Source organism: Rhea americana, unplaced genomic scaffold (genome assembly GCF_003343005.1).
Source record: "Rhea americana isolate MKP2758 unplaced genomic scaffold, rheAme1 scaffold_14, whole genome shotgun sequence".
NCBI classification, from domain to species: Eukaryota; Metazoa; Chordata; class Aves; order Rheiformes; family Rheidae; genus Rhea; species Rhea americana.
Window position 1 is genome coordinate 241,656 of NW_028185483.1, and position 26,023 is coordinate 267,678.

The 26,023-nt window shown below is 38.5% G+C and overlaps 1 protein-coding gene across 7 annotated transcripts in view; it reads right to left on the bottom strand.

Annotated features, from left to right (window-relative positions):
* Positions 1 to 8,459: 8,459 nt before the first annotated feature.
* Positions 8,460 to 26,023, bottom strand: part of PER2 (period circadian regulator 2) — a 44,952-nt gene continuing 27,388 nt past the window's right edge. For 5 of the 7 annotated variants that reach the window (XM_085298543.1, XM_085298541.1, XM_085298540.1 and 2 more), the window contains 14 exons: positions 25,283 to 25,389; positions 24,520 to 24,673; positions 23,999 to 24,107; positions 23,501 to 23,632; positions 22,477 to 22,573; positions 21,595 to 21,751; positions 21,386 to 21,513; positions 19,379 to 19,552; positions 18,859 to 19,116; positions 16,790 to 17,637; positions 15,290 to 15,476; positions 14,546 to 14,738; positions 12,804 to 12,954; positions 8,460 to 11,773 (listed from right to left, as the gene is read on the bottom strand). In XM_085298543.1, the coding sequence (XP_085154669.1) occupies positions 11,624 to 11,773; positions 12,804 to 12,954; positions 14,546 to 14,738; positions 15,290 to 15,476; positions 16,790 to 17,637; positions 18,859 to 19,116; positions 19,379 to 19,552; positions 21,386 to 21,513; positions 21,595 to 21,751; positions 22,477 to 22,573; positions 23,501 to 23,632; positions 23,999 to 24,107; positions 24,520 to 24,673; positions 25,283 to 25,389 (2,845 nt within the window). In that variant the 3' untranslated portion in view covers positions 8,460 to 11,623. The remainder of the gene's footprint in view (positions 11,774 to 12,803; positions 12,955 to 14,545; positions 14,739 to 15,289; positions 15,477 to 16,789; positions 17,638 to 18,858; positions 19,117 to 19,378; positions 19,553 to 21,385; positions 21,514 to 21,594; positions 21,752 to 22,476; positions 22,574 to 23,500; positions 23,633 to 23,998; positions 24,108 to 24,519; positions 24,674 to 25,282; positions 25,390 to 26,023) is intronic. The other 2 variants (XM_085298537.1, XM_085298538.1) reach the window with 2 other exon arrangements.

Genomic DNA, 26,023 nt, shown 5'->3' on the forward strand with positions numbered 1-26,023 from the left:
GAAGTGCTCTGAAGCCTCGCAAACTTTGGGATACCTACACAGAGAATCCAGGATATTCTCTAGCTATCAGAGTGCTTTATATTGTGACAGAATTTAGAAAGTTCCCAAATGCACTTGTTCTCAAAATGAGTGGTGTAAGACCCGAAGCACACAATTACTCCCAGATCATATTTTGTCTGACCTGAGCGTGGACACGCAGAAGCAGCTGCCTAGGGTAGCACTGTTACGTGGACAACAGGGACAACCAAGCCAACCAACAGGGCTACGCAGCTGGTTTTCTGCCACAGTGGTTATCTGCAGCACTTGGTTTTCTCCGTGACAACACTAGCTGTCACGGAGCACAGACTGCCAGGGCGGCTCGCTGACCGTGGGACAGGCTTCACTTTCAGTCACTGCAGGAAATAGGAAAAGTGATTCACATCCTTTCAGCCAGCACTGAACCAGAGCCTCGTTCCAAGGCTAGCAACAGTCCAGTCATGAAGAAAGCCTTCAAAATGCACTAATAAAAAATAAATAAAAAATAAAAATATAAAAGTTCCTATTTCTCTGCGCTTACTTAGAAGTCTATTCCCACCCCCTTCCTCCCAGGAAGCATCACTTCTCTATTTGGAAAGGTATATTCTGCTCACCCTTTTAAAAAAAATGAACACAAAATCTTACCTCTCTGCTTTTCGCTAGGTTATCCTAGCATTGGCTGCTTTTCCACAGAGGACAAGCAAAAATATCCATCTGCTTGCTTTAACACTTTGGGATTTTTGAAGTTTAAAAGATACAACAGAAATATAACACCAATGTACCAGTTGTTATAATGACAGCCAATAACAACTTTTTCTTGCATAGTTCTAGTAAGGCTTCACAAAGAAAAAAAAGTGTTATTACAGCACTTTTATTTTGAGGGAGGAAAAAAGGAAATGTAAAAGAAATTTGCCAACAACAAATGAGCAGCATTTTCCCAAGGCACAATCTAGCTTCAGGTTCTGACTACCACCACTTTCAGTGGACTGTTTTCTACAACAGAAAAAGCTTTTGTCTACATCTTTTGCAAGTTTATACAGTTATACACCAATTTACAGCTGTTATAATCAATTTAAAGCACAAAGGGGAGGAAATAGTGCAAAGAAACCAATAAAAATCTCATTAAAAGCTACCTTATCTGCCAGGATGGAAAAGGGACTTTAATGAATAACTCATTTAAACTAGCAGGGAGAAGGAATACAGGCCAGAGCATTTCCTCAGCTCTCATTTCCTCATCTCTTATCCAGTCTTCACCAGAATCAAGGGTCTCGCTGCTAATCACAGGAGCAACTGCTGTTTGGTGTAGCCAGTGGCTTCCTGCGCTTCATTTTGTATTACACACTAAATTCAAACGAGCGCTCACAAAGCAAGCAAAGGCTTTGCCCCTCTCTAGGGCAGAGTCTGTCACCAGTCTCCTTTCATTCCCTATTCATGCAGTTTGGATTTAACATCAGAATTACATTAATGAAGAACTGGTGACATGCCTCTCAAGGTGGCATTTTTGTTGTTAATTGGCCAGTTTTGGTAAACAAAACCACAGAATTTACCTTCTGAAGTCTAAAATATTGCGTGACTCATGGATTGGAGTGAAATGCTAAAGTTTTACATAAATAGCAAGTGTTGATGTATCTGGGGCAAATGACAGGTGCATATGCTCTATCTTCTTGCCTTTTTTTTTTCCTTTTTTTTTTTTGCACACCCAAACAGGTTTAGTAAGTTCCATCCCACTTTGAACACTTCAGAGACCAGTTGTCTGTGGCCAGCCTAACACTGACCACTCTGACTCAGCAACACACACAAATGTGAAAGTAACAGATGTAAATGACACAGACCAGACTGTAAATGAAATACAGAAATAAAGAGAATCAATGTAATACAAGCAGCTCAGGAAAGCAGAACTGCATGCAGCCAAGCCGTGAAGTTTCCAGCAAAGGGCCACAAAGATGATTAAAGGCCTAAAGCACCTCTTTATATGAGGAGAAACAGAGAGCTGGGACTGCTCAGCCCAGAGAAGAGAAGGCTCTGGGGGATCTTACCAATGTTTATTAAAATCTGCTTGGGGGGGGCTATCAAGACGATGGGGCCAGACTCTTCTCAGTGGTGCCTAGTGAAAGGATGAGAGGCAACAGGCACAGGAAATCCCACCCAAACGTAAGAAAATACTTCTTCACCATGAGGCTGGTTGAACAGTGGAAAACAGGTTGCCCAGAGAGGTTGTGGAGTCTCCACCCCTGGAGATGTTCCCATCCCACAGTCCTAGGTGACCTACTGTAGGTGACCTGCTCGAGCAGGGGGTTGGACCAGACAATCTCCAGAGGTCCCTGTCAGCCCCAGCGATGCCGTGATTCCTGTGGGTGAGAAACACGAACACCCCCGTGGCTCGCGATACGTTTCCCGTAAAGAGGCAGCAGGGCTGCACTACCGCGCAGCGGGCAGTACTCGGCCCGCCGGTCGGGCTCCGCGTTCCGGTACCCACGGCGGGTCCTTTCCGCGGCATTGTTAAAAACGTACCAGCATTCGGCTTCTCGCAATTCCTCACCAGAATTCCACGAACCGGCACGGAAGTTGCGACTGCTGGGACGCAGCGGGGGAGCCTGACTGGTGCTACTGGTTTGTTTTCTGTAGCATTTGTAACCATGGCATCTGAGCAGTAAGAAACAACAACAACCAACCCCAAACCAAAAGACTTTAAAAAGGAAACGTGTCCACTTCCCCTTGTCCTTACTCTGAAAGGAAAGGGTATCATTTTATTACACAAATTTAGTACTTACTGTTCTTGTTTTCAGGAAACATTAGTACTAGGAAACTGCTTAAACAAAACTATTTTACGTGTTGCTCTAAGTAAAATTATAGATGGATTCAACTGGCAGTTACCTATTTACTTTCAGATTTCAAAGACACCAAAATCTGAAGTGTCTGGAGAAGTGATTTTGGTTTGACTTGGTTTCTGATTTTACCTCAGAGTTCAGATCTGGGTTCAGATGTTGACAATCCCAGTATTCAGAAATTTAACGTGGCCCCGTAATCCAAGCGGATAACCCTTCGTGAGGTTTGGCTCTGCAACCGAAGCGTCTTCTGCCAAAAGCTCTACCAGCACTCTCCTCCCTCTCTCTCTCCCCCTCATTTTTTTCTTTTGTCTAGACACGGGGCAATTCCAACCTTCCCTGTTTTGACAGCTTCCCCATTTTTTATGGTTGCAGACCACAGAGGTACACAGATTTAACCCTGAGCCTTCCTTTTGTGTCTGTATTTTAACAGCTCTGTATTCACTGAACTCAGCAGTCCTGAGAAGTTCAAATATCCACATGACGTAAGAGGCAGTCACCTCCAGCTCCTGCTCAAAGGCTCTTTCCAATACGTAACTGCTACATCTTTTCCAAAGGAAGGTAAAATTGCCATTAGTTGTAGATAAACAATTTCTTAGGAGTTAGTGTTAAGTGATTTCAAAGAAGAGGTTGTGCGCTTTGGAACTGTGCTATTATCTTCTTCCTCCAATTCTTTCAAGGAAGTCACAAATCAGAGCGCAACAACCCAAATGTTTCCCCAGCAGCAAGCTGTCATGTTCTATATATAGCCCACGTGTTACAATTCAGTCCCCGTCTTAGATAAGGGCCTTAGAGGTACAGCAACACACAATGTTTGGCAGCTTGTGGATACGTTTAATTACAGTAATTTACGCACGGTAAAACCTGGCAATCAGTTTCAAGTAACTACTACATGCGTTGATAAAAACTACAAAGTTAGGAGAAGGCTATTAGCATCCATATTCCTGGGAACACTTCGGCAACACTAATAACGCATGTTTCTCACTCTTACACATACACGCACGCACACACACACTCTACTTCAGTCCAAAAATCCAAATTTTTTATATCTGAAAGTTTTAAGACTTCTTTAGAAATTCTTGAATAAGAGAGTTAGACTGTATAAATCATCTCGGTGATAAATACCGTCCCTGCTTACGGACCCTTCTTAGAAGTGCTGCATTTCCTGGCTCTGATTTACTGCCGGCTCGTTCAGACACACCGATGATTTACATTACGTTGGCCAGGATACCCCGACCTTCCTTTGCGTAACTTCAATTTGTCCCCTTGAAAGGCACTATGGGTAGCGTTACTGTTCAACAACTTCCTGAGCATTTGGACCCTTTGATCCTCTCAAATACATTCAAAAAGACTCTACCTGCAAAGCCACTCTTGTCAGTGTAATGAGTAAAAGTTAACACCATAAACTTCACAGGCCTATGAACGCTAAATTAGGTGACAAAAGCGGTCATAAATCACTTCATCCAACTAATTGTCAGCGAGACAAATCTGCAAAACCACTTACTGTATGCGGGCTGCTTCAATTCTGTATCGTTTTGCCGTGAAGGTGGGTAAAACTATAAAGCACTGTACACAGATGAGGGCATAGATATCCTTATTTTGTTAACTTGTTAACTAATAGTCTAGCAGAAAAACTTTTTATTTATTTATTAGTCAAGGACAGATCGTCCTTGGTAATTCAAACTATAAATTCTTGCCAATTTTGTTAAGATTTAAACATCATCTCATAATGGAAAACTATATGCAGAACAGAGATTTTAGGTCGATTGGTAAGATTGATAATACATATCAAGCTGTCCATAAATGTTTTCACAATTGGGTCTTTAGATCTGTTGGCAGTTAAATTCCAGCAAAGATTAGGCAGGGTAACTAGTATTGAAAGTATTACATACACTGCCTAACTAAATGCAAAGTTTAAGGAGCTTCCACTCAGAATAGCTTGCTAACCATCTTTTTCTATACATAACTAACAGACGGGAACAATTTTCTAGGTTTTTATGTTATGGGAGGCTTCTCTACTGTTGCCATGTGATTTTAGTAATTAATATATATGTGTGTGTGTGTGTATTTTTTATTATTACTATTATTATTATAATTCCGCAGGGCCGCGGGAGCTTGGCCAGGAGCCAGGGCCGGTCACCCCGACCTCCCTGCCGCGCTGCGCCGCTCCGGAGAGCGTGGTGCGAGCAGAGCGCCCGCGGTCGCTCCCAAGTTCTCCATATCCTAACACAAACACGTTCTTCCTTCGACCCCACGCTTTCCTAGAGAGAGATTATTTTTGTAAGTTTAAACATCAGCTAGTCCAAAGAGGAGGAAAAACAGCTCGAAAAGCTAGCTGTTACACTCCACAAGAGAAGAGTGCAGTAAGATACCATCCGATATGCTGGTGCTGGCTGGTATAGTAAAGTACACGTGCTCGGTCACTGCAAGGGAAAAACAACACCACGCTACTTTGTTTCTTAAAATTCTGCATTACTGCAGAAACAAGAAAAACGTATTTTAGGACTGCAGATGTAACGCCACCCATGCACTGCAGATGCCGTCGGGCCCTGCTGCTCTTCACTGTTCAGCACTAAGAGGCTGCTCTGCAGCCTAGTTAAACACTTCACCATAAACCTCGGGTTTTACCAAACCTAAAAATGCAGCTGAACTGCAAAGTTTCCCAAAACGTGGAAAGCCAAATTTGACAAATTTGTCAATGCACAAAATATACATTGAAATTTAAAGGGATGGGAGAAGTTATAACACAAGCAGAAGAAAAGCATTAAACTCAACTTATATACAGGCTCCAGTCTCTATACGCTCCAGTAATTCTCTATAAACTCTCAACAAGAATGCAAACGCTTAAAAGATGGAGAGATGCATCACAGCACAGGGAAAGCACAAATCAGAGGACACAAAACAGACAGATGGTTCAGATCAAAACATGAGAATAAATGCCTGTTTATAACCCACACCATGGATGTGGCTCTCAGCCGGAAAGCAGAAGGAACTGAGTCAGTCTTGTCAGGCCTCCGTGGAGCCAAGTCACCTCGTTCCTAGGGCTTGTCTAAATCAGAGACTAGAGATAAAACAGAGGCCACCCAACTCTTATTTTGGCTCTTGTAGCATTGGGTGGCTTGAGATGTGCTCTCTCATTTTGCAAGTAATAAGGAGCAGGGGGAAAAAAAAAAGTAAAGAAAAAGAAAGAGCATCACCAGGGTAAAGTTTTGTCTTGCCTGTAGGGCAAACATTAATGAGGATTATGTGATTCAGCCCCATCACTGTACTGAGAGCACAACCACCTTGAACCCACTGAAGTTGTTCAGCCTTTTTATTTCTTGCAGTACCACATGTTTTCAGCCATCACTTTCAGTTTCCCGTTGCCACATACCTCTGACATGGATTTCCTGGCCATTCTCAAGTACCTCATTCTGTTCCTACGAAAACATACTACTGTGGACTTCCCAGTGCTGCCGCTGCTTCACCTGATGCTGTTAGGCCCCACTGGAGTTTCTCAGGCTTGACTTGCTCAGTTACATCACTCACCACTTGCATTTTTTATAATTATACACTAGAAGGACTATTAAAAAAAAAGTTATTTCATATTTACCTTCTACCATACTAGTAGACTTTCCTTAAGAATTACAGCAGAAGATGGAGTAAGAAATCAAGGTGATCCCTCAGTTTTCGCTTGCAAAGGGACCATGCCGCAGATGAGGGTGTTAGCACGTTCCCACAACCAGCAGCAAGAGCTGGATTTCCACAGCCCCGCAGGCAGCGGAAGGGACAAAGCGCAGAGGTCTGCTGGGGAACACACCTGTCTAAGAGAACCAAAGACTACAGCCAACTGGAGAACTGCATTTGCCAAATGTACTCAACCAACTAGTTGTCAACCCTTTTATGATTGGCTTCCTTGGTTTTCTGGTTGCTATGTTTGGTTTTGTTTTGCTTCCCCTATGCAAAAATACCCCAAACAAACTAAAGAACAACAACAAAAAATCCCGAACAACACACGACTCCTTGGAAATCTAAAAGGAGTCAACTGGTAACAACGGCAGGGAAAGCAGAAGACCTTTCCTTAGACAAGGTCAAATATGAAAAGGTATAGTGAATATTTCCTTAGACAGCAGTGCAATTTTTAAAATTGACAATGCAGCAATTCAGAAGCGAATGATGTGTTCACTATATTCTGCATTACTGTATGAATATACAACAGGCTACAAACCTACCTCCAGCAATCCTAAAACACCAGGAAAGTCTACTCCACCCTCGCTTTTGCCCCCCTTTGGTATAGATAGAACAGCAAACGAAGCGCGACGTAAGCGTTCCCCACCAAGCCGCCCACCCTGGGGCAGCGGGAGCTCGAGAACCGCCTCGGCCACGCTGCGGCGCGCAGGACTCGCTGCGCCCCGCCGGAAACGCCGCGCGGCTCTGCCGCGGTGCCCGCTCCCTCCGGCTCATCCGGCCTCAACCCTTCCGTTTTTCACGGGTATGAGGCCCTCCAGGCGCCTCACGACTCCTACAGCTAAGTCACATGCTCTTTATTAACGAACGACATCAGGTTTCTAATGTCTGTGCTGTCCACTGAGGTTAAAACAGTTTTCCAGCGCTGTCACAGGTGTAATCTAAAGCCAGAAATACCGCGGAATGAAACCCACGCCGCTCGCTCCTGCTGCACGCGGCAGCAAGGCGCTACCTCGGATCTTTTTAGCACGGGCCCAGAGAAACACACGTGGTCAAGAGTTCTCGGTCATCTTCATTTTTACCTAGATATTTTATACTTTTTTCAATCTAGGAGTCCTGGCAGAAGTCCTCCCTTCCGCCCTTTTTAAAGCGCCACCAAAGCACATTGACGAAGTTCTACACCCTGTGTAGCATCCACCAAACACTGTCCTCTTCCACAGTCCCTAAGAGAGAGGAGCTGGTGAGCTGCTCCTCATCTCCTTCAGCAACAGATCTAACACGTTGCTCAAGCTCCCAGCCACTTGTGAGCACATAAACACTGGAATTTCTGCAAATTGCACCTATAAACATTATCCCTTCTAGGAGTCCTTCATTTGCTACTTTGCCAAAAGCATGCAAAGTATTTCACCATTTTAGCTGAGCCAAGAGCTGACCAACACCTTGTTCCTTTTTTCCCCATCCTTGCTAGAGACACCAGGGAAAAAAACAAAACAAAAMAAAACAACAAAAAAAAAAAAAAACACCAAAACCCTTAAAGCACAATAAGAACCTTTGCTCTCCAAACTCCAAACAGCTGAAAACAGACTAAAATCTGTTGTTTTTCAATAGTCTGCTTCCCTGTTCCAAGCAGAAAGTTTGTATCTTGCATTCACTATCATTGGATCAACAGCTCTTTATTATGAGTTTTCTCTTTATCTTATTTGAAATTCAAGACACAGCAAATAACGTAACAGCAAGCTCAATAGCCCAAGCAAGCAAGCAGCTGAATAGACGACGAACAAGGGCTGCAGAACTGGCAAGTTTAATCACGGGGCTCCAGTGACGCCTAGGGGCTACTGAGGCGAGGGAGGCTCCGGGCTGCTACCATCAGTTCTGCAGCGTAGAGCAAGCCGTTACCTTCGGGTGCCGGAACAAGGCATATCAAGAAAGAATACATGAATACCTGAAGCAAGATTTCAATCATATTCCTACAGTTACTTATATTTTTTTTAAAAAAGCACAATCAGAAATAACTGTACAAAGAAAAAAATTACTTTGAAGTTTAATTATTCTATCTACAAAACAGGTATGAAACATTACTCGGTAACTTACTGCATCAGCAACACTTCTGCTCTCCTACTGATTCAAGGGGAAGGAGTTGTGAGCTCTGAAGCAACACCCCCCACCCACTAAACTACTCCACTGTTCAAAGTAAGAAAAGAGAAATCTTCAAACCTCCACACTTTCTCCTTCCACCCATCAGCATACAAAACAGGGAAGTGCACCACCTTGACGAGCTTCAGCAGTCTCGCAACACCTGAGAAGACGAATAATCATACAAAGCAAATTCAGGAGGCATCTCTGGAACTCTCTAAGTCAGCAGTATAAAACTACAGAGGGCCACAGAAGAGAGGGTAACAATAGCTGATATTAAATACACAAAAAAGGAAAACGTGTCTTCCGGTGTTTGAGCAGTATCTTAAGCTGCATTCAAATATGAAAAACCCAGCTGCGTATTCTCTTCTAGGTATCAACTTCGTACACGCTCTCCAAGTGACTAGTCAACATGAAGATTCAGTCCTCCATTTGAGCACTAAACTTTCAGGTCAGACAAGCTGGCCAAAATTTTATTTAATGTACTTCAGGATAGTAAGTTACGAGTAACTTTGGCTTGTAAATTCTTCTCTGGAAAAGAAAAAGTTCAAATATTGGTTGTAACATACATATTTTCTGTCTTACACGGAGGAAAGAGGTCAATAAACAGAAAGGCAACTAAAAATATATCTGTTTTATTTACCAGTTTTCTAAAAAGCAAAGTCATAAAAATTAGTCACAAGTGGCAAAACCAAAATATATTGCACAGTGTACAGAAAACATCATTGACATGTTGACAAAGTGTCATCACAAATAAGTCCTCTTACAACAGTTTGGAAAAAATTACAGCTTCAGAATCTTATCTATAAATGGAGGCATGTAGATTTAAAGTTACAGGAAAATATTTTAATACCACCCTGTAAATGCAAACACTTTAAAGGATGCAAGAATAAGTTCTTAAGTAAGCACATCCACAAAATGCTCTAAATACACTTTTCTCTTCCTTTCACTAAGTTACGGTTACAAGATGGTCGTTAAAAAAAAAAAAAAAAAAAAANAAAAAAAAAAAAAAAAACACTACAAACAAACAATGAAAACAAACAAGGATAAAAAGCATGCTAAAGCAAAGACGTTCACAAAGTGGTTGAGAAGTCCCTGAAAATCATTTGTATAATTATGATGCACTCCTTTTATATAAAGCTTTTATTTTCCCAAACCCTGGTCCAATTAAAACCATTTGTTTTCAAATGTTAAAAGAAAGGAATATATTTAATATGCTGGTATAGCTGCACTGTTTCATTTATGGTTAAAACATTTAATACATTGGACTTGAACACCAACATTTTAAATTTTCTCATTCAGTTTATATTTACATGTTTAAGTTTGATCTTGCTAAACTATTAAAGACAGGAATCAGATGTTGCTGGGTAGTGCTTCACACCACGTTTAAGATATTCACTCTTTAAATTGTGATTCTACCTGTTTCACAAGTTCATTCTCTCTGCTAACTCCAGAACCTGTCTCCAATGCAAGTTTTGTCATGACACTGTCCAATTAATAACTAGTTAGTTTAAACATATTACTTCTTCCATCCAGCAAATACCAGCCACTTCTGCATGTTTTTGGTGCTGTTTAACTTCATGTCCTCTTTCTACGCAAAGAGAACTATTTTCATAGAATGAAGACAACCTGAAATTTCAGTGAATAGAAATGTTATCATAAAAAAGGAAACATTTCATAAAAAATATTTTAAGAGAAACATGTCAAAGTTAACTGAATTTCTCCACGTTTTCCAACCTAAGGCCTACAGCTGATATCTAGCAGTACTGCAACTAAATGCCCTTTACCTAACTAATATTGACAAAGTTACTCTTTTTTGTTCTCTTCCCACAGCCAACATGTATGAACAGCACAAGAACATAAAGTACACATTCAAGTCAATACAATCTTAGAGACATTAAATTAAATCCTCGACAGCAAAGGATTCTACCCACAAAGCTTTAGATAATGCAGTTCAAATACAGTGAAATTGAATGCTATCCTCAAAAATCTCTTCTTTTTATAAGAGCTTCCTTCAAATTACGAGAAATGTCTCTTTCTCTCTTGCCACATGCAAGTTTAATTTTATTTAGCCAAACAGAAGAACTGATGGCCAACACTGACGGCCAGCTTCACGAAGGAACAAATCAGGAAGGTCAGATAAAGTTATACTAAGCTTCATCTAACAGTCACTGGAGCACACACAGTCATTCTCTGTGGTCTCGGTTCTTACGTCTTTAAGCATAAAGATACCCTGCAGGAAAGTTCTCAGAAATGATGCTTCAAGATAATAAACAGTTCATAGTACTGCAGCAATCATTTAAATAAAAGGCTACAAAGTTGTCAGCACTGGTCTATACTTTCTTACACATTCACATAAGAATTTTAGCCTAAGGCTTTCTGAAAAGAATTAGTTTTACCTTGCTTTTAGAAAAGAAAAGAAAAAAAAAAAATCCACACACAAAAAACCAACAGTCAAAACTATAGGAAACAAAGGCGACGGATCAACTGGTATGAGATGGACAGGTGTGAATTAATTTGCTTGGAGGTTATTTCTTCTACTATGCTGGACAACTTCAAATATTAACAGCAATGCTAAAGAGACATTAAGCAAAACTGCTAGAACAATTTATAATGCTGCATCATTACTGAACGGAGATTTGATGAACCGTACGTACATACAGGGATTTTCAGTACTCATTAACCCACTCTACAAAAAACAGTAGGCAATGAAAACTTCTGTGGTTTATAAAGAAATATTTGAGGCATACAAGTGCAAATTTATGAGTCTTCAATATTAAAGAAAAGCTATACCATCTTCAACGTCCTTACTGGGAAGAGATTGCCACCATTTAAAAAAGAGATTCTTCCACAAATGACTCTTCTAGAACAGAAAAAATACATTTGTTTCATGAACCAGATTCATCTTGCTGGAAACAAGAATAAAATCTTTATGGATCATCACTGTAATTTTGAAGCAGCTTTAAAAACTAGAGGCTCAAGGGCTATGTTTGTTCTTCACTGACTTGACTCAGGGAAACCAAGTTGTTCTCCCCACTGTCTTCAATCATTTCATTAAGGTCCATTTCATGGATTTCTTCATCATATGAAGTATAAAAATTGCTCTGTATGTTGTCCTCACAAAAAATACATTCCTTAGAAAGAAGAATAAAGAAACATCCACAAGTCAAATAAAAAGTCTTTCCCAGACACCTGCCCATTTGCATGTGATGTATTATTCCAAGGGAGCCTTTAAAACTGTGCTGCAACAATACTATATACAGTACCCTCCTCCCCCAGCTACCCCCTCCACAGTGATTTTATAATTTGTAATAAATCAATATCAGTACTCGAGAAGCCTACTGGAAGCAACTATGTTATAGATCTTTTGAAACACTGACATTTTCACATGTGTTTTAAATCACCTTTTCTACATTCGATTGCTAATGTTGCAGCACTGCATTTGTCAGTTGCGGTACTTAAGAGATGAAGCAACTGTAGGTTTACACCAGTTAGATATTGTAATATTAATATCGCAGTAAAATTAACATCAGGATTAGGATCCCACACCAATTCTGTTATGCTAACTTTTGAAATGTCCATGTGTGAAAAGAGCTATGGAAAAAAAAGCTATGATTGATGGAAAGCCCAGGTAAAGGGGAATGTGATTAGGTATTTGTGTACAAATATGTAAAATTGACAGCTAACCAATAAAACTGTAAAGATGTCCTTTTATTAGCTCTTCAAGTCATTAACCCATTAACCATAAAATCAAGACAAGAGATGGTCCCGAGAGAAAAATCTGATAGAGAAAGAAATCATGGACTCCCATTCATTTTGTACTGTTGAGAAAGCAGCAGGCATGAACATCTACATAAGACTCCATGCATGAAATAATGAAACTTCTAGCTGTAGGATTTCAAGTATTCACGTATAATTTTTAAAAACAGAGATTTTTTTTTTCTACTGTATTCACCCATCCAGTACTTTGACTTTCCCATTGGAAAGAAGACAAATAGTAAATTAAATCAAGCCACAAGGTCCTGAATGAAAGTTTGAATTCAACTGTTTCCCAGCATACCTGGCCAAACTTTCAGAGCAGCAGGAATGGAGAAGTCTAACATATGCAGCTAATAATTTAAGTATTGTCAGACATGCAAAAGTAATGAGCTATTTTAAACTTACAGAATTAGCTACTGTTTTTGGCAGTCCACCTTGCTGGATCCATGGATGAACTTCGATAAGCTCCCTTTTTTGTTCTTCTGTAAATTTTGGCTGTAGTTTCAGCATTTGCTTTAATTTCTGCTTATCTTCTTTTAAAACTGTTTCCAAATCTCTAAAATAAAATGTATTTAGAAGTTCAGCTTCAACAGTTTCTGCACTTCATGCCTACGTGAGGTTACACAGTCCAATACTAACATTTCTAGATATTATTTTTGTTCTGGAACGTTTAGCTTAAAAATCTTTTATGGGAAGAAAATTTTTAAAAAGTGTAGTTATTTCAATAGCTTTCTACATTTGCAGACAGCTTTAGTTCATCTCTGCTCACTCATTGTCTTTTCAAATCCCAAAGAAAACAGTTTTCCTGAGAGTTATTCAGGCAGCACAACCAGTGAAAACACCAAGAGCTCCAGTTTCTCTGCTGCTGCTGGAAGAAAGTTTCAAGTTACCCTTTGCTGGATGCACAAACAAGATGCTAAATCAGAACAAATAAGATACATTTAAGGTCATTAAGAACAAATTAAACTTCAAGACTGAGAGGGAGAAAGTTAGAAAACACTGCTCCATTTCAGCAGCTAAATTTCTTTATTTCCACAGACACACTGATTCAGAGGCATAAAAACAAAAATATAAAAAACATGGAACATTTACAAGTTGTACATCTCTAAAAGATGACAATGGAAAGCAGGTTTTAAGAAACCTGCTATTGTTTCTTTTCTTTTCAGCCTAGGTAAAAACAGCGTGCCTCTCCATTTCTCCCCTTGGACATCACTCACATCAGCCTCTGTGACAGTGGGCTTAACTCTTATCATGGTACACTGTTTCATATTCACAGGTTTGCAGGCTTTGCTACTCTCACAGTCCATCCGCTGGAATTGCTATCTGTAGTTATCAGCTTTCCAGGCTACACAAATCAAGGGAAGTTGAGGTACTTTTAAACCCTGGGTAGAATTCAAGTTCTTGATGTGCTCTCTGTCTTCTTTCCCACCTTCTTCATTTTTCTGGTTCTGTATTTTGATTCATTGCTTCCAAGAAATATAAACAGCATGATTTAAAKCGGGGGGGGGGGGGGGGGGGAAACACTCTACAGATCTGTCTTCTCCCGTTTTCTTTCACACCTATATCTGCTCTACACTACTGAAGCGGGGAAAATTTTATGGTGTGTTTTCATTAGAAGACTCATTATTTTTAAACTTTTAATTTGTTTTCCTATTTGAATAGCAACTTAAGGAAAACCGAACACATGGGCGCTAACGCAAGCAAAAAGACATAAGGCAGAGAAAACAGTGCACCGCTGAATGTGGCATTTTAAGGACAACAGCCAGAGAGCACAGACTTTCCACACTACAGATCCTCATTTGATCCAAGTACACTTGCAAGGATCTATTAACCAGACTACAAGGACTTGCAGCAAGTAATTACAGATCACTAACTGTACACCAGCTTCAACAAATATACATCTAGATCTAAAAGCACAAGTAAGATTAATCACGTAATTCTTACACCTACTCTTCCAGAACTTACTGCATAGTATACAGAAGATATAAAAGGAAGCAAGGGCTCTTCACCACACTGAGCTAAGCATTAACACAAATTTGCTCTTGAAATTTCCATTGAGACAATAATTTATATACATAAACACACACACACTCTTGCCCTCCCCCAATATATAAGCAGTTCATGAAGGACTATGATGTTGGAATTACCGAGAAGGTAGCTGGTAAGTCATCATGACTGTGTCATCTGTGTTTGCCATCAGAAGCCATATAGGATCTTGAAGGACATATTTAATGAAGTGCTCACTTTCTTCTATTTCTGTCTTCGTTTTGGTTTTATGATGATTTTCCGAGGAGTCAATACTCCCAAAGTATTTGCTGGTATGGCTAGTTTCACTACTACCTTTAAAAATAATTTTAAAGTTTCATTACAAATCAGATAGATTGTTGAATTTTTTCTTGAAACAAAATTAGAGTACTGAAAAATCCAAGTACAATCACTTTATTTGTTAATGCACGCAACTTTCCCCATAAGAAGCTGTTTTAATATTTTTAAAACAAAGAAATCTCAAACTAAATCCCCATTAAATTACAATAGAAGAATTAAACTAAACTAACTAAACTTAAACTGGTCTGCAATGAAACATCAAGGAGCATGATCTTTTCATACCTACATAATATAGTTTTATTGATGCTGTTTTAGCTGGTTAGAAAAACCTGTTTTACACACTGTTCACATTCAAATGTAGACATTCCATATTACAGATCAAGTATACTAGAAAAGAAACTTTCCCATTACGTAGTAAAAAAAACTCAAGAACAAATTAAACCATGAGGATTAAAAAGAATAAAGATTTTTATATAAAGCACTTCATGTTCAAGTGATATTTGCAGTATCTCACTCCAACCCTTCCAAAACGCTGTCAGAGAAACTGTATTCACTGCCAGTGTTACCTGTTCTGCTCCCTGACATGTCACAGCCATTGGATCCAGAGCCCAAGGATTCAGCAGCTGCAGATACACCACTTCCTGATGAAGCTGAACCAGTGCCTGAACATGCATCTTCTTGAAGTAGAATGTCAAGCAGGACACTGGACATGGAGAGCGCATCGCTATTTTGAGCGTCCATTGGAGATTCAGCCTGGTGATGAGAAGGGGACGGAAACAAACAAACAACAAATTCAGAACTATTTCATCAGTACTCACTCAGAAGGTTTTTCCTCAGATGCAAGTTTTCTAGGGAAGATAGTTTATGCTTTAAGGGATGGAGCATTAACTACACTGATTGCTAAAATAAGAAGTTTGAAGATCAGACACAAAGTTGAAAACTAAGGTTGACAAAGAATTTAGCAAAGTACATAACGGCATGAACTAGCTTAACAAAATGCTTAATGCATCCATGAAACAATGCCTGTCTTGCTGTCATGTTCAAAATTAGCAATAAGGACATTGCAGAAAGTAACATTTTGCAAGTTTCTTAATAGTAGTAGCTATGCATTGAGGAAATGCAAGAGCATTTACCAGCAAAATTGTTGCTACCAATTTTTGTTACCAAATCTCTCTTAATCCACTGGTAGTATCTCAGAACAGGCTGTAAATTACAGACTGCCACAGACGCACTGTTTTACTGCGGTGCAAGTCAAAGCCACCTATAGAGGTAACATTTCAGAAGTGTAATGTAGTACACATAATACCTTAGCTCAAATATGGCATTGGAGGCATACAACCCTAAGTGCCATTTGCATGGACTAGAATGACTTTTATTTTTTAATGAAAACTGAATGTATTTATTCTCAAGAATTAAAGATGAAAAACATGCAATAACAGAACATTACTGACATAATGCAAAAATCTGTCAAGTTAGGAAGCTTTCCTAGAAAAATATAGGTAACAAAATCCATTTCTCTCCGCTCTACCTCCATCCAACTTCACAGGAATAAACATTAAGAGTATTATGTAAAATAAGTCATCTAGAAACTAACCAAGGAGAAAAGTTTAACATGAATAACTAAATGGGCATTCCATCAACTTAGTACAGTAGGCAGAAAAATCATTTTCAGAAGTTTTTCCTCCTCCTTTAAAATTCTAATATAGTTCTGTACCTATGACTCAGATTGCACAGCAGTCATCTCATTAGCTGTTATCACTGATACTAACTGTAGTTTTTTACTGATTGCTTACAGTAATTGACCACTTTGATATGCTTAAAAGTAAAAAACACTCCTCTTCCAATGTCTGTTTTTCTTTCATCAGCAGTGAACCCAACTTGTACTTTGTAACAGTAGTACTCGACGCAGTCCTTGGAATTTAGATGAGCTGGGAATCTCTACGCATCTCTACATGTTAACAATCTTAGCTATGTCAGAAAGGCCAGGACTTTTTTAAAAAAAAAAAAGAAAAGAAAAAAGAAAAAGCAAGCAAATAAGCAAACAACCTCACCATTAGCATACTTACTGGTAAAGATCCCTTTCCACTGCAATCATCAGTTGTCATGATTTTGCCTATAGCTCCTTCTTCACTTAAAGCTCCATGCAAACCTGCACCAGCTCCGCTTTCAGCGGTTTTAGTGGTTTCTTCTAATTGTAGAAGGTTCAGAGGAGAACTGCACCTTGACTGGAACAAAGGTGGTGAAGCCTGGTCTTGCAGACCAACTGACTGTGGAGTGCAGGAACGAGATGGTTCATTTCGTGGCTCAGTGACAGGAACCTTTTCACTCTCTGCTGGTGGATTATAATGGAATGGCTGCGTTGGAAAAAATGCCTGTTGTGGGAAAGGGTTGGGGGCAGTGAATGGTGGTTGCGCTGGAAATACTGTCTGTGAAGAGAAAGTGGAATGAGCAGGAAAGTCAGGTTGGCTGTGGTATAGGGTGTGAGGTAAGTTACTGTTCATCTCTGGGTAGACATAATTTGGGAGCACAAGAGCTACAACAGGTGTCATAAGGGGTGCAGAGAACTGGGATGGTTGCATAGGACAAGTATTTCTGGAGTCTGGCAACTGATTAAAACCAGAGAGCGGAGCCTCAGGAGCTGGTGGCACAGTCCCAGCTGCTGGAAAAACAGGAAGTGGATAAGCAGGCATAACAGTAGGGAAAGACATGGCTGAATAGCTTGCTTGTGAAGTGTCTGATGGTGACCAGGCTGTAGTATTTAAACCTTGAAGTGGGAACCGATGGGGGTATTTAGTTCCAGAAGTTGTACTATCTGAAGATTCTTGTGGCTTAATGCGTTTTGATTTCCTGTTTTTCCCACTTTTCTTCCAAGGCTGATCCACCCCAGAAGTGCTATTTCTTTGTCCACGGCCACCTGGGAGGGGGGAAAAAAAGAAAAAAGAAAAAATCCTACTTCTAATCTGTTAACTCCCTTTCACCTAGTCACCCCTAGAAGCTACTCAAAACATATTCTGGACTTAATTTGTCAGAACAGAACCACCAGAAAAGAGGCTAGGTTCACTTTTTTACCTCTAACACAAGAGCTGAGCAGACTGGACAAGATAAACCATGCTGACATATGGAGGGAAAAAAGGAAAGCTACAGCAAATCAGTTAAACCTCAGATGTGTGCCAATCAATCAGCACAAGCCTGCAAGAGTGGCTCCCAGACAGGCAAACTCCTAATTTTTCCAGTAATTACAAGGAAAGCATTATTAGACATGACAGAAAGCACTTCTAGAGTTACAGTCATATAGGTCTTCAATCAAAAAGGTGAAAATAAAACAGAAGGAAAAGGAGTGGAAATTTATATAAGGAGAAGGATTTTCTGTGGGGAAAAAGCATGCTATCATCAAAAAGTCTAGTAGGAAAAGCATGGAATTTTATTTTAGGATAAGTCTGCACTAAGTGACTCTTTTCTCAGGTGAACACTGTTAGTCTGTCTGCTTACAGACATAAGAAAAAAATCAATAAAATAGCTTTCAGCACTCAAAACTGCTCAAACTTCCAGTTTATCTAAAGCTCATTTAGGCTGAAAGTTTGCCAAGAATATACACATGGGGGACTAAAGGATTCCAGAATAGACTTCTTTAAACCAGGAACCTGCAAAACTACTGAAATAAAAAATGCAAAATAAAAACCTGCAAAAAGCACTTAGCACTGGCTAACTTATGCTCCAAGCAGTCAGAACTGTACCAAGCGCTTGTGAAAACACTGTTCTGAGTTCCTAGCTCTAACAAACAAAAATCTCTCTCTACTTTGGACAGTCTGCTCTGTTCCCAGCCTTCACCAGCTGCATTCGTAACTTAATGGCATCCAAACTATTATCAAACTATTTAATTGACGATACAATTAATAGTCCGATTGGTTTACATACAGTTTTCCCTTAAGGGGTTGGCAGAGGGGTCCCACAAAAGGAAAGGCAGAAGGAAAACAAGGAAAGGAAAGACCAAGACAGATAAGGAAAAGTTCTGTTGTGGAATTAAAAAAAAGGCATGCAACCATCATTATTCAAAATCGCCTGACAAATGCAACTGTCCTCTCAACAAGGCTCACTTCCTATGTAAAGACAAGTTTAATCATAACTACTGCCATACCACGTTCACCAGGCCGTCCTTTGGGTTTATCTTGCAAGTAGTAATTGCAGTGGGACTGAAAAATATTGAATCTCTTGATTTCTTTAAACTTGTTCAAAAAGCTCTGCTCTTCTTTTTGTGTATGCACTGCAAGAACTTCCTTTGTAAGTCCCAGTTTTTTAAATGACTCCTTTTCTTGATTTACATGCACAGAGCCGGACGGAGGTGCAAGTTGGCCATCTAAGATTTCTGTTCCACCAGGACCATCTTCTATCATTTCTAACCAGAAACAGAGAGAGAAAAAAAAATACACACAAAAAGAAAGCTTAAAAAAATTGTATTTACATTTTGAAGCTATTAGAGTTTTGTAGCAATTCTGCTGCAAATTTAAAATAGAAATTCTGTCTCTATCTATTTCATTTCCATAGGGATATTATAGGCATATGAAAATTTAAGTCACAAATAGTTGTTTGAACATTTGAAGTTTAAAACTAGTAGCAATCACCATTTTGGAGAAGAATGTTATTAGCAAAAAGCATACCTAATTCAGGTTGTGGCTTTTTGTCTCCAACATGAACAATGGTGCTACTGTAGCTGCACTGACTTGTGAGAGATACAACACTTTCTGGTTTGCCAGGTAAAGCTAAAGAGGTTAAGTGAGCACCAACTACTGGGGGGGCACTTGATTTATCAGATGCCTTCAACACAGCAGAATCTATTAAAAAAAAAAAAAAAAAGATAACAACTTACTGAATGTAAACATGAGCAAATAAATGTAATATGTTGCCACAGTTGCAAAACAGTAGAGGTTAAACCACGTTTGGCAAGACAGGAAATGTTCATTTTACTTGACTTTGCCCAGGAGTTGTTTTGGTTAAATGCACAGTCATAATTAGTCCTCTACTTCCACACACAGCCAAAGCGGATCGTTTAAAGAAGGACTCCTGTTCCTTTCCTGAGGCTCCTGCTCATTGACAACACAATTTTGCAAGAAAGTTTCTAACCCTGAGCCTAAGGCCTCCTAGTTCCAGCTTGTTGTACACTAATCTCATCAGCTGGTTATCCCAACAGCTTTGCTCTGAGCATCTGCCTATTTAGGCCCATTTACCTGAAAGCTATAGTCAAAAACCCAGAGGTCACACCAGTGCGTCCCAGAACAGTATCATTATATTGTTTTTTCCTCTCAGGTAGGAACACTTTACATACTTCATATTCTAAGACATCAAGTTGGCATTTTTCCTGACTAGAGAATGCTGGTGGCTTAGTCATTCAAGTCCTCAGTGCATGAAGAAACTAATGAACCCTCATCTTCCCCCTTCTCCTGTCAACTGAAACTGAAAAGACTCCAGATGACAGCAGAAACTGTGATCTTAACTGCACTTAACGAATTCCACTATTTCTTCCTCTCTAACTTTCAAGGTCTTCCAATTCCTTCTACAGGAGACTTCATTCCTCTGTATGAGGATACCTGATAATACCTTTCAATTTTATTCCAAAAAGCTATATTAGAACTTTCTCTTTCTTCTTCTCTAGCTCATCAAAAAGTAAATACAGACAAGATCGTTCTTAAGATCAATTCTTTCCAGAACTCCACTGCTCATCTCTCCTCAGCCATCTGGATCAGCCATATCTCCTCAGTGATAAGGTTATATCAGCAAGCATCTCACTTAGAACTAGTTCTTTACTAACCTCATAGCTCTTGTACTAACCACTCACCTTCCTCATTTTAACTCCCCACCAGACAGACGGCATATCAAATGCTATCCTGAAGTCCTAACAAATGAAAGCTAATACTGTGGGTAGCTATCTAAAATCTATCGTGAGGAAAAGCAATCCCCTTCCTTTAATTTATTTCAATGGCTGAACATTCCTTTCAAACATGCTCTCATGCCTCAATTAGCATTGAGAGGAGCCCGAAGCCTGCATCTTACTTCTCTTATTACTTTTTAAATAAAGATAAAATCTACACTAATAAAGGCATCCACCAACTTTTTTTAAAAAAAGCACATTTAATATTGAAGAAAAATGAATTTGTCAGTAGAGACTACTTAATCACTCTGTTACTTTAAATGGCATAACTAAAGAGTTAAATTCAGTGCTTACTCATTTTCAAACAATTAGGCAGCACAAATACGTAAGTGTACACTCACACCATGAGTATAAATACTCATAAAGAAAAAAAATAAAGATTTGCATGTTTTTGTTGCAATTAGCTGAATTAGCTGACAGGGTCTTCAGCTATATATTTTTTTTTAAACATGTTCTAATTGTGAGAAAATTTACCACATTTGAAAATGATGCAGGTCTTAAAACCCCGAAGTCTAGTTTACAGTGTACAAAACACATCAATTAAACTTATTGCAACTACTCAGTATTTTGATTTTAGGGAATCTTTTCATGATGAAAGTTAGATAACCAACATCTAACACTGAGAAAATGGCTACAAGGTCATGTCTAAGTTACACTTGTGATTTTTCTGCAAAGGAATATTATAACATCTAACTGAAAGCTAATAAATAATCAGGAAAGAGATGTAGTGTAGAGATACCTCCTAAAGGTTGTATAGCGTTATCAGCCATTTTTGGTTCATGAACACCAGAATTCAGTGATGCAACATTTGATGAATGTTCACATTTTCTCTTTGATGTACCAGGCACATTACAACTCTCCAAATACCTAAAATATGAAGAGTTAACAGTATTAGATAAGCAAGTTTTAAGGCTAGAGATCAAGAGCAATTTACATACTGGTGCTTACCTGATGACACTGTCCAAACAGCTAATCTGTTGATAAGAATATACAGGTTGTTCCTTCCAAGCCAACTCCTCAGTAACCACACTTTTAGGAGCAGCTGTGATTGCAGTATCCTTTCCTGTCACATCTTTAACATGACCTCCAGAACCATTTTGTTTTTCTGTTAAAAATATATATTATGCATTAATCCTTGCAATTTCTTCTAAAAGCAACAGTAGAACAGTAGATGTTCTTGTTCATATGTATTTAACAGAGCAGAAGTTAAGCATTGTAAAGCAAGCAGAGGTTTGTGCAAGAGGCTTGTGCACTAATAGAAGAATACTGTGTACACATTTTTCTGTCCTTATGGACTCTTAGACACAAAAGTTTAGTTTGGATTAATGGATCCAGAGAGGATCTATAAAAGAGATATATGGAAATAGACAAAATTAGAATTGAAACATTCACAATTAGTATAATAGTTGATATAAATTATAACAAACTATTAGAAAAAAATAATGTATATAAAATTTAAATCTCTAGATCTGCATTTATCAAGTTAAAAATTTGAGTTCACATGTAAACAGGAGAGAACATCCATAAAATTTTTCTCCATCTAACAGAAAGATAAATGTTTGACTAGTCTGAAAATATGAGCTACAATTAAGGTACTGTAAAACAACAGCTCTAGGACACGCCTGAACAGCTCTAGGAATTTTATATCACTATCAAATTCAGACAAAGCTGGGCAGAATATTTTCTCAAATGCAATGGAGAGACTGAGGACAATATAATGTACAAAGACAGCACTTATATGAATTAAAAAAAAAAAAAACAGCCTACTTTCATATTACGCCAGCCAGCAGCAAAATAAACTGATACATAGTTAACATGCTAATGTCTTACCTGCAAAAGGCTCTCTCTTATATTCCAGCTTTGCTTTCCTGTCCGTGAAAATATGTTGTCCTTTATTTTTGACCTTACGGGCACCTTGACAACTCTCCTGAAAGAAAGCCATTATAAACAGTTATTAGGAAATAGAAATTAGAAAATTCTTATATACAATGTCATGCATATCGACTCCTTAGTAGGCTTTACCCAGCCTTAGTTAACCTCTGTGTAAAAGTTAGTCCGATGATGGGAGAAATCCTAACATACAGAATTTTACTGAGTATGAGCAGAATTTTGAGAACTGGAAACAGAAGAAACTTCAAATTTGGTTTCTTGTATTCAATGTTCTGTTTAGAATGATTGAATGACTTTGGTAATGCATCTTCATGATTTTGTGTTTTCCTATAAGACTTCAAAGAAAAAACAACATTAACCTGAGTAAACAAAATACTGCTGGTAAGATTGGAACTTTTTTTGCTTTAAGTTTGAACAAGCTCTGACAAATGTTGTGAATTATGCTTTACTACAACAATCTTCACTATCTCCAGAAATAGTGAAGGAGCAAAGGCTGGTATTTGTCTCTCTCAAAAACAAGACCTCCTTAGCTCTAAAATTTAATGAAGTATCTGTCCTGTCAAACAAAACACCCAGAGACCTCATCTACTTAAGTCACTAGAGTTTAAAGACTGAAAGCCAGAAAAATAACCACCTTGGTGAGTAATCCAGTCTGCCACGCCTGGTCACAAAACTAAAACTTAGGTTTGGGAGATTTTGCCTATGAGGTATATAACTAAGAAAAATACTGGCTTTCAGAAACTAACTGCAACTCTGTAGGCTATAATAAAGCTGAGAAAAGCAAGAGGAATGCTAAGACAACCGAAGATGTTAAAAGATGATGCAGTTTCTTTGGTTGCATTCACATTCAGTACACTACTGTCTGTCTCGTTTACTTTGACTAAAGAATACTTGCGTTGGCACAAATTTAACTCTGCTGCTTTGTTTTGTGTCAAAAACCTGAATGAGAAACCCCCAAACCTACCGGCTTATCCTTATGAGAGTCTTCATTGTTATTTCCCGTGCTGTCACTGGAGGATGCTACACTCATTAAGTGCTCATGTGAACCGTTGCTACCTAGACTTCCATAGCCACTGGATCCACTGTTGTGTACGGGCTGTTAACAGCAATAACAACAAAAAATATATTTTTATTTATTTATACACACACATCTCTGAACATCAGCTTTAAACAAAACTAGAATAAGGCAACTGCCAATAAGGCAACATGAGGCAAAAGGAGATTTTTTTTTTTTTTTTTTTTTGTAAAGTCTTCATAGCTGCATAAAATCCATTTAAAATACTGAACAGTTTAAGATAACTCAGCAAATTATATCTGGTAACCAGAAACATGAATAATTTCCAGGACTGTAACTATAAATTCCAGTACCATAGTAGATAGCTAAACAAAACAGCACACGCAAAAAGATAAACATTTTCTTTAATAAAGAATTAAAAGAGTAACACAAAAGCACATGCTGTACCTGCAGTAATAGCCGATATATTTGCTCAGTGATTTCCTGTACACTAGGATGAAGGATTCTATCCTCCGTATAGTTAGGAGCAGCAAAAACATCTTCATTTAAAGGACCCCTGCATAAACCAAACATATCCCTATCGATTACAAATGCATGTACTTCAATCACAGAGAAACAACTTCAGTTTACTGTCAATACATAGTAAATAAACACAATCTCATTCTCAATCTGTTGCATTTACGAAGTTTGAATCTGGTAAGATACACATCCTTACTCACTCTGAGCATGACTTCTGTTCTGAAGCAACTCTTGGCAATACTGGCCAAACTTGCAGCACTTAATTTTTTGTTACAGTAGTTGCTACCTTATAATATACACTTGCAATCACAAAACCGAAATACAAAATTAAGAGGAAGCAACTTGAATTTGTGATTTCTTTTTATAAATCCCTTATAAGTCTTTGTTAAGGACTGCTGTGTAAACATTGGGGGGAGGAGAATACTAAATTTAACAATTTATGGACTTACGTCCTAACTTTGTGTCTTCCAATGATAAATGAGACCTTTCGACTCCAGGGGTTGATGAAACTGGACCAACTAGTGTCCATGGTTATATAATCTCCATTTCTAGTGCAAAATCTGATTGGTGAATAGTCAAAAGGCTGTCCTCCATACTGAAGTACTGTAATAATTGATTAAGAAAAAGTTTAAGTATTTGCTCAGGAAAATTCTACTTGATGATTTATGATTTTACAATGAATTGCAAAGAAAGATGGTATTTGAAGGAACAGATACCAAATACTTCCATATACTTAGGAATGCTGAGTTACCCAGATAAACAGACCTTCATAATATCCTAGACTGTATCAGGAAAATTAACACCAGAACACAGTGAGCTAAGGAAAGATAACTGAAGACATAGTTTAACAAGTTAGCATTGCCAGAATGGTTCATATTTTCTCCTCTATGACTATTTACAAAACAAACAAACAAAAAAATTGAAGATAATTTCTATCATTACATTCTCAGGACAATCTTTTTAACATATGATCACTTTGTTTATAGTAGACATTTATGCTTCATATCAAATATGAAATTGAGTGATTTATTTCCATGAACTTACATTAAAAAGCAAGCTGTAGAGTAAAGGAGTATTTCAATATTTCTTTACTTGCAGGAAGAGTCAGAATCAGTATTAAATACTACCTGTTACCCTCTGAAGTGTTTATAATCAATACTATTAACTTTCAGAAAAACTTGATATTTATGACACAATAAAAAAGATACTTACTTTTTTTGTGAATCGCTAGCATTAAGGGTCTGTCATTTGGATGAAGATGCACCAGGACTGGTGTTCCTATTAAATCCTGAGGTAGATACCCCAACAGAGGTACCGCTCTGGAGAAATTAGAACAAAAAGAAATGAGAGTAAGTGTATATTGAATCTTTAAAAAGGTCTCCATTTCAAGTTTTCTTCATTCTTTTTTTCTTTAACAAGAAGGAATAACGTGGAATATAACATCAAGGAAATACCAGTGCTGGATTAATAGCAGAAGTACTCTTTGAACAAGGCTGCTCTTTGTAATCTTATAAAACAATGTAATAAGATCAAATCACTAAAAGTGTTTTGAAATACCAAAGTGTTACAGCACTTCTCCAGTCTTTTCTATGCTACCTAGCTCTGGAGGATCCTTACCCTAATTTTGAAAGGGCATTAGTAAATTTTAATCTTTTAAAATTCTCATGAAGGTAAGCAGTAACCCCAATCTACGGGCTGCAAGCCAGGGCTAAGGATCACACAGGATTACTACAGCAGAACTAACAACAGTGTAACTGGCAAAGGTTCAAGAAGACTCTCACATGCAGGTTAGCAGTTTAACTCATAACAGAGCTGCAAGGAAGCAAGCTCATTAATCAAAACATTCAGAGAATTTAAAATAACATTACTGGATTCCTACATGTTATTGGTAACCTCTTCTAATGATGTGAGCTACTAGCTTACGTAATGAAATTGCTTTTATTGACCACTTAA